General features: G+C 40.2%; 1 protein-coding gene across 1 annotated transcript in view; it reads left to right on the top strand.

Moving 5' to 3' along the window:
• The window catches only part of LOC137377639 (disintegrin and metalloproteinase domain-containing protein 12-like), a 561,477-nt gene that overhangs the window by 255,589 nt on the left and 293,446 nt on the right, over positions 1-12,442 (top strand). Inside the window, exon 10 of the mRNA XM_068047508.1 lies at positions 10,282-10,366. Within this exon, the coding sequence (XP_067903609.1) occupies positions 10,282-10,366 (85 nt within the window). The remainder of the gene's footprint in view (positions 1-10,281; positions 10,367-12,442) is intronic.

Raw genomic sequence — 12,442 nt, 5'->3', positions numbered from 1 at the left:
ACAGTTCTGGTGTTAGAATTTAAATGGACAGATCTGGTGTTAGAATTTGAATGGACAGTTCTGGTGTTAGAATTTAAATGGACAGTTCTGGTGTTAGAATTTAAATGGACAGATCTGGTGTTAGAATTTGAATGGACAGTTCTGGTGTTAGAATTTGAATGGACAGATCTGGTGTTAGAATTTAAATGGACAGATCTGGTGTTGGAATTTAAATGGACAGTTCTGGTGTTAGAATTTAAATGGACAGTTCTGGTGTTAGAATTTGAATGGACAGATCTGGTGTTAGAATTTAAATGGACAGTTCTGGTGTTAGAATTTAAATGGACAGATCTGGTGTTAGAATTTAAATGGACAGTTCTGGTGTTAGAATTTGAAGGGACAGATCTGGTGTTAGAATTTGAATGGACAGTTCTGGTGTTGGAATTTAAATGGACAGATCTGGTGTTAGAATTTGAAGGGACAGATCTGGTGTTAGAATTTGAATGGACAGTTCTGGTGTTGGAATTTAAATGGACAGATCTGGTGTTAGAATTTAAATGGACAGTTCTGGTGTTGGAATTTAAATGGACAGATCTGGTGTTGGAATTTAAATGGACAGTTCTGGTGTTAGAATTTAAATGGACAGTTCTGGTGTTAGAATTTGAATGGACAGATCTGGTGTTAGAATTTAAATGGACAGTTCTGGTGTTAGAATTTAAATGGACAGATCTGGTGTTAGAATTTAAATGGACAGTTCTGGTGTTAGAATTTGAAGGGACAGATCTGGTGTTAGAATTTGAATGGACAGTTCTGGTGTTGGAATTTAAATGGACAGATCTGGTGTTAGAATTTGAAGGGACAGATCTGGTGTTAGAATTTGAATGGACAGTTCTGGTGTTGGAATTTAAATGGACAGATCTGGTGTTAGAATTTGAATGGACAGATCTGGTGTTAGAATTTGAATGGACAGATCTGGTGTTAGAATTTAAATGGACAGATCTGGTGTTAGAATTTGAATGGACAGATCTGGTGTTAGAATTTGAATGGACAGTTCTGGTGTTAGAATTTGAATGGACAGATCTGGTGTTAGAATTTGAATGGACAGTTCTGGTGTTAGAATTTAAATGGACAGATCTGGTGTTAGAATTTGAATGGACAGATCTGGTGTTAGAATTTGAATGGACAGATCTGGTGTTAGAATTTGAATGGACAGTTCTGGTGTTAGAATTTAAATGGACAGATCTGGTGTTAGAATTTGAATGGACAGATCTGGTGTTAGAATTTGAAGGGACAGATCTGGTGTTAGAATTTGAATGGACAGATCTGGTGTTAGAATTTAAATGGACAGATCTGGTGTTAGAATTTGAATGGACAGATCTGGTGTTAGAATTTGAATGGACAGTTCTGGTGTTGGAATTTAAATGGACAGATCTGGTGTTAGAATTTGAATGGACAGTTCTGGTGTTAGAATTTAAATGGACAGATCTGGTGTTAGAATTTGAATGGACAGATCTGGTGTTAGAATTTGAATGGACAGATCTGGTGTTAGAATTTGAATGGACAGTTCTGGTGTTAGAATTTGAAGGGACAGATCTGGTGTTAGAATTTGAAGGGACAGATCTGGTGTTAGAATTTGAAGGGACAGTTCTGGTGTTAGAATTTGAAGGGACAGATCTGGTGTTAGAATTTGAAGGGACAGATCTGGTGTTAGAATTTAAATGGACAGATCTGGTGTTAGAATTTGAAGGGACAGATCTGGTGTTAGAATTTAAATGGACAGATCTGGTGTTAGAATTTGAAGGGACAGATCTGGTGTTAGAATTTGAAGGGACAGATCTGGTGTTAGAATTTGAAGGGACAGTTCTGGTGTTAGAATTTGAAGGGACAGATCTGGTGTTAGAATTTGAAGGGACAGATCTGGTGTTAGAATTTAAATGGACAGATCTGGTGTTAGAATTTGAAGGGACAGATCTGGTGTTAGAATTTAAATGGACAGATCTGGTGTTAGAATTTGAATGGACAGATCTGGTGTTAGAATTTGAAGGGACAGATCTGGTGTTAGAATTTAAATGGACAGATCTGGTGTTAGAATTTGAAGGGACAGATCTGGTGTTAGAATTTAAATGGACAGATCTGGTGTTAGAATTTGAAGGGACAGATCTGGTGTTAGAATTTGAAGGGACAGATCTGGTGTTAGAATTTGAAGGGACAGTTCTGGTGTTAGAATTTGAAGGGACAGATCTGGTGTTAGAATTTGAAGGGACAGATCTGGTGTTAGAATTTAAATGGACAGATCTGGTGTTAGAATTTGAAGGGACAGATCTGGTGTTAGAATTTAAATGGACAGATCTGGTGTTGGAATTTGAAGGGACAGATCTGGTGTTAGAATTTGAAGGGACAGATCTGGTGTTAGAATTTGAAGGGACAGATCTGGTGTTAGAATTTGAAGGGACAGTTCTGGTGTTAGAATTTGAAGGGACAGATCTGGTGTTAGAATTTGAAGGGACAGATCTGGTGTTAGAATTTAAATGGACAGATCTGGTGTTAGAATTTGAAGGGACAGTTCTGGTGTTAGAATTTGAAGGGACAGATCTGGTGTTAGAATTTGAATGGACAGATCTGGTGTTAGAATTTAAATGGACAGATCTGGTGTTAGAATTTGAAGGGACAGATCTGGTGTTAGAATTTGAATGGACAGATCTGGTGTTAGAATTTAAATGGACAGATCTGGTGTTAGAATTTGAATGGACAGATCTGGTGTTAGAATATGAAGGGACAGATCTGGTGTTAGAATTTAAATGGACAGATCTGGTGTTAGAATTTAAATGGACAGATCTGGTGTTAGAATTTAAATGGACAGATCTGGTGTTAGAATTTGAATGGACAGATCTGGTGTTAGAATTTGAATGGACAGATCTGGTGTTAGAATATGAAGGGACAGATCTGGTGTTAGAATTTAAATGGACAGATCTGGTGTTAGAATTTGAAGGGACAGATCTGGTGTTAGAATTTGAATGGACAGTTCTGGTGTTAGAATTTAAATGGACAGATCTGGTGTTAGAATTTAAATGGACAGATCTGGTGTTAGAATTTAAATGGACAGATCTGGTGTTAGAATTTGAATGGACAGATCTGGTGTTAGAATTTGAATGGACAGATCTGGTGTTAGAATATGAAGGGACAGATCTGGTGTTAGAATTTAAATGGACAGATCTGGTGTTAGAATTTAAATGGACAGATCTGGTGTTAGAATTTGAATGGACAGATCTGGTGTTAGAATTTGAATGGACAGATCTGGTGTTAGAATATGAAGGGACAGATCTGGTGTTAGAATTTAAATGGACAGATCTGGTGTTAGAATTTGAAGGGACAGATCTGGTGTTAGAATTTAAATGGACAGATCTGGTGTTAGAATTTGAATGGACAGATCTGGTGTTAGAATTTAAATGGACAGATCTGGTGTTAGAATTTGAATGGACAGATCTGGTGTTAGAATATGAAGGGACAGATCTGGTGTTAGAATTTAAATGGACAGATCTGGTGTTAGAATTTAAATGGACAGATCTGGTGTTAGAATTTAAATGGACAGATCTGGTGTTAGAATATGAAGGGACAGATCTGGTGTTAGAATTTAAATGGACAGATCTGGTGTTAGAATTTGAATGGACAGATCTGGTGTTAGAATTTAAATGGACAGATCTGGTGTTAGAATATGAAGGGACAGATCTGGTGTTAGAATTTAAATGGACAGATCTGGTGTTAGAATTTAAATGGACAGATCTGGTGTTAGAATATGAAGGGACAGATCTGGTGTTAGAATTTAAATGGACAGATCTGGTGTTAGAATTTGAATGGACAGATCTGGTGTTAGAATTTAAATGGACAGATCTGGTGTTAGAATTTAAATGGACAGATCTGGTGTTAGAATTTGAATGGACAGATCTGGTGTTAGAATTTGAATGGACAGATCTGGTGTTAGAATTTAAATGGACAGATCTGGTGTTAGAATTTAAATGGACAGATCTGGTGTTAGAATTTGAATGGACAGATCTGGTGTTAGAATTTGAATGGACAGATCTGGTGTTAGAATATGAAGGGACAGATCTGGTGTTAGAATTTGAAGGGACAGATCTGGTGTTAGAATTTAAATGGACAGATCTGGTGTTAGAATTTGAATGGACAGATCTGGTGTTAGAATTTAAATGGACAGATCTGGTGTTAGAATATGAAGGGACAGATCTGGTGTTAGAATTTAAATGGACAGATCTGGTGTTAGAATTTAAATGGACAGATCTGGTGTTAGAATTTGAATGGACAGATCTGGTGTTAGAATATGAAGGGACAGATCTGGTGTTAGAATTTAAATGGACAGATCTGGTGTTAGAATTTAAATGGACAGATCTGGTGTTAGAATTTAAATGGACAGATCTGGTGTTAGAATTTGAATGGACAGATCTGGTGTTAGAATATGAAGGGACAGATCTGGTGTTAGAATTTAAATGGACAGATCTGGTGTTAGAATATGAAGGGACAGATCTGGTGTTAGAATTTGAATGGACAGTTCTGGTGTTAGAATATGAAGGGACAGATCTGGTGTTAGAATTTAAATGGACAGATCTGGTGTTAGAATTTGAATGGACAGTTCTGGTGTTAGAATATGAAGGGACAGATCTGGTGTTAGAATTTAAATGGACAGATCAGGTGTTAGAATTTGAATGGACAGTTCTGGTGTTAGAATATGAAGGGACAGATCTGGTGTTAGAATTTAAATGGACAGATCTGGTGTTAGAATTTGAATGGACAGTTCTGGTGTTAGAATATGAAGGGACAGATCTGGTGTTAGAATTTAAATGGACAGATCTGGTGTTAGAATTTAAATGGACAGATCTGGTGTTAGAATTTGAATGGACAGATCTGGTGTTAGAATATGAAGGGACAGATCTGGTGTTAGAATTTAAATGGACAGATCTGGTGTTAGAATATGAAGGGACAGATCTGGTGTTAGAATTTGAATGGACAGTTCTGGTGTTAGAATATGAAGGGACAGATCTGGTGTTAGAATTTAAATGGACAGATCTGGTGTTAGAATTTGAATGGACAGTTCTGGTGTTAGAATATGAAGGGACAGATCTGGTGTTAGAATTTAAATGGACAGATCAGGTGTTAGAATTTGAATGGACAGATCAGGTGTTAGAATTTGAATGGACAGATCTGGTGTTAGAATTTGAATGGACAGATCAGGTGTTAGAATTTGAATGGACAGATCTGGTGTTAGAATTTGAATGGACAGATCAGGTGTTAGAATTTGAATGGACAGATCTGGTGTTAGAATTTGAATGGACAGATCAGGTGTTAGAATTTGAATGGACAGATCTGGTGTTGGAATTTAAATGGACAGATCAGGTGTTAGAATTTGAATGGACAGATCTGGTGTTAGAATTTGAATGGACAGATCAGGTGTTAGAATTTGAATGGACAGATCTGGTGTTAGAATTTGAATGGACAGATCAGGTGTTAGAATTTGAATGGACAGATCTGGTGTTAGAATTTGAATGGACAGATCAGGTGTTAGAATTTGAATGGACAGATCTGGTGTTAGAATTTGAATGGACAGATCAGGTGTTAGAATTTGAATGGACAGATCTGGTGTTAGAATTTGAATGGACAGATCAGGTGTTAGAATTTGAATGGACAGATCTGGTGTTAGAATTTGAATGGACAGATCTGGTGTTAGAATTTGAATGGACAGATCTGGTGTTAGAATTTGAATGGACAGATCAGGTGTTAGAATTTGAATGGACAGATCTGGTGTTAGAATTTGAATGGACAGATCAGGTGTTAGAATTTGAATGGACAGATCTGGTGTTAGAATTTGAATGGACAGATCTGGTGTTAGAATTTGAATGGACAGATCAGGTGTTAGAATTTGAATGGACAGATCTGGTGTTAGAATTTGAATGGACAGATCAGGTGTTAGAATTTGAATGGACAGATCTGGTGTTAGAATTTGAATGGACAGATCTGGTGTTAGAATTTGAATGGACAGATCAGGTGTTAGAATTTGAATGGACAGATCTGGTGTTAGAATTTGAATGGACAGATCAGGTGTTAGAATTTGAATGGACAGATCTGGTGTTAGAATTTGAATGGACAGATCAGGTGTTAGAATTTGAATGGACAGATCTGGTGTTAGAATTTGAATGGACAGATCTGGTGTTAGAATTTGAATGGACAGATCAGGTGTTAGAATTTGAATGGACAGATCTGGTGTTAGAATTTGAATGGACAGATCAGGTGTTAGAATTTGAATGGACAGATCTGGTGTTAGAATTTGAATGGACAGATCTGGTGTTAGAATTTGAATGGACAGATCAGGTGTTAGAATTTGAATGGACAGATCTGGTGTTAGAATTTGAATGGACAGATCAGGTGTTAGAATTTGAATGGACAGATCTGGTGTTAGAATTTGAATGGACAGATCTGGTGTTAGAATTTAAATGGACAGATCAGGTGTTAGAATTTGAATGGACAGATCTGGTGTTAGAATTTAAATGGACAGATCAGGTGTTGGAATTTAAATGGACAGATCAGGTGTTAGAATTTGAATGGACAGATCAGGTGTTAGAATTTAAATGGACAGATCTGGTGTTAGAATTTGAATGGACAGATCAGGTGTTGGAATTTGAATGGACAGATCTGGTGTTAGAATTTGAATGGACAGATCAGGTGTTAGAATTTGAATGGACAGATCTGGTGTTAGAATTTGAATGGACAGATCTGGTGTTAGAATTTGAATGGACAGATCAGGTGTTAGAATTTGAATGGACAGATCTGGTGTTAGAATTTGAATGGACAGATCAGGTGTTAGAATTTGAATGGACAGATCTGGTGTTAGAATTTGAATGGACAGATCTGGTGTTAGAATTTAAATGGACAGATCAGGTGTTAGAATTTGAATGGACAGATCAGGTGTTAGAATTTGAATGGACAGATCTGGTGTTAGAATTTGAATGGACAGATCTGGTGTTAGAATTTGAATGGACAGATCAGGTGTTAGAATTTGAATGGACAGATCTGGTGTTAGAATTTGAATGGACAGATCAGGTGTTAGAATTTGAATGGACAGATCTGGTGTTAGAATTTGAATGGACAGATCTGGTGTTAGAATTTAAATGGACAGATCAGGTGTTAGAATTTGAATGGACAGATCAGGTGTTAGAATTTAAATGGACAGATCAGGTGTTGGAATTTAAATGGACAGATCTGGTGTTAGAATTTGAATGGACAGATCTGGTGTTGGAATTTAAATGGACAGATCTGGTGTTAGAATTTGAATGGACAGATCTGGTGTTAGAATTTGAATGGACAGATCAGGTGTTGGAATTTAAATGGACAGATCTGGTGTTAGAATTTGAATGGACAGATCTGGTGTTAGAATTTGAATGGACAGATCTGGTGTTAGAATTTAAATGGACAGATCAGGTGTTAGAATTTGAATGGACAGATCTGGTGTTAGAATTTAAATGGACAGATCAGGTGTTAGAATTTGAATGGACAGATCTGGTGTTAGAATTTAAATGGACAGATCTGGTGTTAGAATTTAAATGGACAGTTCTGGTGTTAGAATTAACCTCATCCTTCAGAATTCCATCACACACTAACTGTATTAAATGTTGGAATATTGGAATACTGAGATCAATTTGGTGATTTTATGCAAATGTTTTAGTCCACCATTTTGATGGTAATTGAAGGAAAACAAAGGGAAATCTAATGTTTCTATACATTCTAAGTGGCCTGCAAGTATTTGTATTCATTACAGATCATTAACAATGCTATAATTACACGATTCCTTGTCAAAAAGTTTTGAGACTTATTGTCTTCGTCCACTAATTGTAAGACCTTTTGGTCTTTGTCTACTCTCACCCCTATACTAATTCATTTTCGAGACACATTTTGAGATTGTAACATATTTGATCTTCACATATGGGATTAAGAGTTCATTGTGGAGTTCGCAAATATATTATGGGTATAACAAATATATTATGGATATAACACTCAGGAGATCACTCCCCAGTGAAGCACATCATACCGCTTATGTAATTAACTGCATCTCTGATTCCACAGTCTTCAAAGGATCAGGAGGTATTATGAGGGAAACTTGAATGCTATTGTGTCCTCGTGATTGTACCTCGGACTTGTTCCACGTGATGGGAAGAAGTGGACTTGAAGCCGCTTGCCAAATATTTGGTAAAGGTGTCCGCAGTTTCAGCATGGGCACAATGTTATTGGCACAGTGTGATCTATGGTGAAACCTGGCCCAAAACATTGGGTGGGGAATGTAATGTGCTGGAGGGGAGTGTGAAAGCCTGCATTCATACCTGATTTCAGGTGGGATGGCAAGTGGAATCCAGCATTTTTATAAATTCTTTGGTGGGATGTGGGCATCACTGGCAATGCCAGCATTTGTGGGCAGTCAAGAATCAACCACATTGCTGTGGATCTTTAGTTACATGTAGGCCAGACCAGGTAAGGACAGTAGATTTCCTTCCCTAAAGGACATTAGTGAACCAGATGGGTTTTTACAACAATCGACAATGGTTTCATGGCACCATTACTGAGACTAGCTTTCAATTCCAGGTTCTTTCCTTGATACTTTAGTCAGGTCAAGTTTTTCCCATCACTCAATCTCTGGAACACGAACGCAGCCCCATAGCCCAGTTGATGCCAACTTCAGGCTATCTCAAAGGTCGGTCACATGGGCAGGCTTTTTAAAATATTGGTTCATGGGATGTGGGCGTCACTGACAAGGCCAGCAGTTATTGCCCATCCCTAATTGCCCTTCAGAAGGTGCAGTCCATTCAGCATCAATACTTTAACAGTGTTGTTAAGATGAGCATTTCACGATTTTGACTGATTAACAGTGATATAGTTGCAAGTCAGTATGGTGTGTGACTTGGAGGGGAACTTGCAGCTGGCGGTGTTCCTATGCGACTGCTGCCCTTGTCATTCTAGTTGGTAGAGGTTGTGGGTTTGGAAGGTGCTGTTGAAGAAATCTTGGCAAGTTGATGAGTGCATCTTGTAGATGGTACACACAGCTGACCCTGTGCACCAGTGGTGGATGAGGGGCCAATCAAGCAGGCTGCTTTGTCCTGGATGGTGTTGAGCTTCCTGAGTGTTGTTGGAGCTGCACCCATCCAGGCAAGTGGAGAGTATTCCATCACACTCCTGACTTGTGCCTTGTAGATGGTGGACAGGCTTTGGGGAGTCAGGAGGTGAGTTACTCGGCACAGGATTCCCACATTCTGAAACGCTCTTGTAGTCACAGTATTTATATTGCTGGTCCAGTTAAGTTTCTGGTCGATGCTAACTCCCCCAGAATGCTGATGGTGGGGGGGCGGATTTAGTGATGGTAATGCCATTAAATGAAAGGGGGGGGTGGTTAGATTCTCTCTTGTTGGAGATGGCCATAGCTTTGCTTGAATATTACTTACCCCTTACCAGAACAAGCCTGAATGTTATCCATGTTATGCTGTAGGTGGGCACAGAGTGCATCAAGAGTTATGAATGGAACTGAAATCATCAGTGAACATCCCCACTTCTGGCCTTATGATTGAAGGTCATTGATGAAGCAGCTGAAGATGGTTAGGCCGAGGACACTACCCTGAGGAACTCCTGCAGTGATGTCCTGGAGCTCAGATGATTGACCTCGATAACCACAACCATCTTCCTTTGTGCTAGGCAGGACTCAAACCAGTGGAGGGTTTTCCCCCTGATTCCCATTGATTCCAGTTTTGTGAGGGATCCTTGATGCCATATTCGGTCAAATGCTGCCTCGATGTCAAGGGCAGTCATTCTCACTTCACCTCTTGAGTTCAGCTCTTTTGTCCATGTTTGAACTAAGGCTGTAATGAGGTCAGGAGCTGAGTGGCCCTGGCGGAACTCAAACTGAGTGTCACTGAGCTGGTTATAGCTGTTTAAGTGGCTTTCAACAGTACTGTCACCAGCACCATCCATCACTTTACTGATAATTGAGAAGAGACTGATGGGGCAGTAATTTGTCAGATTGGATTTGTCTTGCATTTTGTGGATGGGGCGTACCTGGGCAATTTTCCACATTGTTGGGTAGATGCCAGTGTTGTAACTGTACTGGAACAGCTTGGCAGCTAGTTCTGGAGCACTAAATCAGGACCAAGGGAGAGAAAGCGGAGGTGATTATAAAAGTTTATGTTTATCTCCTCCATGGGAGTTTGTCACTCAACCTTTGATTCTGGGATATTCTTCACAATGTTTTCTCTTTTACAGAGGTGGCTATTTTTCAAGAAGCCTTGCGGGTTTGGCATCGTTTGGTGGAATATGTTCAGCGGAGCAATCTGGAGGAGTAAACTCGGTGAGCACCCATTCTTCCTTCTATTTCCCCACTCCTCGTGGGTGGTGGCCAACACACTGCCCTTGTTCCAATAGAATGAATGAGCAGAACCCCAAACTGCTGATGATTTCAATACTAATACTGATCAGTAAGCTTGATGGGAGGATATCAGTTACAGTGATGTGTCTGCTCTGATTTTTATTTCATTAGTTCATGTCTTGTCTTAACAGTTTAAATGGATGCTTGCATCTCTCATTGAACTTCAAAGAGCATTTTATTTTTATTTAGAGATACAGCACTGAAACAGGCCCTTCGGCCCACCAAGTCTGTGCCAACCATCAACCACCAATTTTATACTAATCCTACATTAATCCCATATTCCCTACCACATCCCCACAATTTTCCTTCCACCTATCTACACTAGGGGCAATTTACAATGGCAAATTTACCTATCAACCTGCAAGTCTTTGGCTGTGGGAAGAAACCAGAGCACCCGGAGAAAACCCACGCGGTCACAGGGAGAACTTGTAAACTCCATACAGGCAGTACCCAGAATTGAACCAAGGTTGCTGGAGCTGTGAGGCTGTGGTGCTAACCACTGCACCACTGTGACACCCATGTGTGGTGCATGTTGTCAGTGGGAGTCAGGTCAACTTGGCTGGCTGGATAAAAGTTCAGCTAAAAGAGGCCTTGCAAATGAAAAATGTGGAAGTGTCACCAGGTACATGCAACTCAGATGATGTGTGAGAAGTTTCTCATTAGCTTCCCTTCACTGGTCTTTGCATATGATGTTTATCACAAGGAATTGACAGCAGTAACTGTATAAGGAGAATGGGGTACTCATGGAGACACTGAAAATCCCTGGAACTCAAAGTTGATCATGTGAATGAGAGGAATAGTGAACGAGATGAGTTGAGTGTGAGTGAGAGGGGCTGAGTGTGAGTGAGAGGGGCTGAGTGTGAGTGAGAGGGGCTGAGTGTGAGTGACAATGTTAATAAGCTTGGTGAACTGCAGGCACAAGTCACCCATTTAGAACGATGAGTTTTAATCTGAATCTATCCCATTTAGCACAGCTGTAAAACCACACAACACAATGGAGGATGTCAATGTGGAGACAGGAATTTGTCTCGACAGCGAGTGCAGTAGCCCCTCCAATAATACTGTCATGCACAGGTGCATTTGCAATGGGTAGATTGGTGAGGACAAGGTTAAGCAGGCTATTCCCTCATTTAGGTTAAGAACGTAAGAAATGGGAGCAGGCGTAGACCATATGTCCCCATGAGTCTGCACTGTCATTCAATATGATCACGGCTGGTCTTTTGCCTGAACTCTACATTCTGGATTCTCTCATCACTTGTTGCCAGTCCAGTCCAGCTGTGCCCTGCAGGACTCAGCCAGTTCAGTCAATCGTGGTACCTGGAAATGCACCTACGGGCCAGCTGCTGGAAGGTGGGATTAGATTGGCGGCTAGTTTTTTCAGCCGGCACAGACACGATGGGCTAAAAGGCCACCTTCTTTGCCATAATGTTTCTCTGGTACTATGGTGCTTCCAAGCTTTTATTGATGATGGACATTGAAATCCCCCACCCAGTGTACAGTCTGCGTCCTTGCTACCTCAGTGCTTCTTCCAAGTGCTGTTCAACATGCAGGAGTACTGACTCATCGGCTGAGGGAGGTCGGTAGGTGGTAATCAGCAGGAGGTTTCCTTGCCTGTGTTTGACCTGATGCCATGAAACATCATGGGGTCTGGACTCAATGCTGAGGATTCCCAGCACCACTTCCTCCTGCCTGTATACCAGTGTGCCGCCACCTCTGCTGGGTTTGTCCTGCCAGGGCAGGTCAGGTGGGACAGGACATTATCATCTTGGTCAATTTGGAGACGCTTTAATGCCTAACATACTTGGCAAAAACACCTCTTGTGATCATGCAAGAGTCTGAGAATCACTGTCCACCTGCCAACCTCGTCAGTCTTGTCGAGAGTGTCTGGAGAAAATGCTAACGAAGCCTCAAAGTCATAATGTCCCTGGGCATGTCGGTGCTCTAATGGGCACTTCACCCACTCCCTGGCCCTGCATGGCACTCTCACACCCTGAATTA

The sequence above is a fragment of the Heterodontus francisci genome, chromosome 1 (genome assembly GCF_036365525.1).
Source record: "Heterodontus francisci isolate sHetFra1 chromosome 1, sHetFra1.hap1, whole genome shotgun sequence".
Classification (NCBI taxonomy): Eukaryota; Metazoa; Chordata; class Chondrichthyes; order Heterodontiformes; family Heterodontidae; genus Heterodontus; species Heterodontus francisci.
The sequence above is the reverse complement of the archived record's forward strand: the minus strand, read 5'-3'. Positions and strand labels throughout refer to the sequence as shown.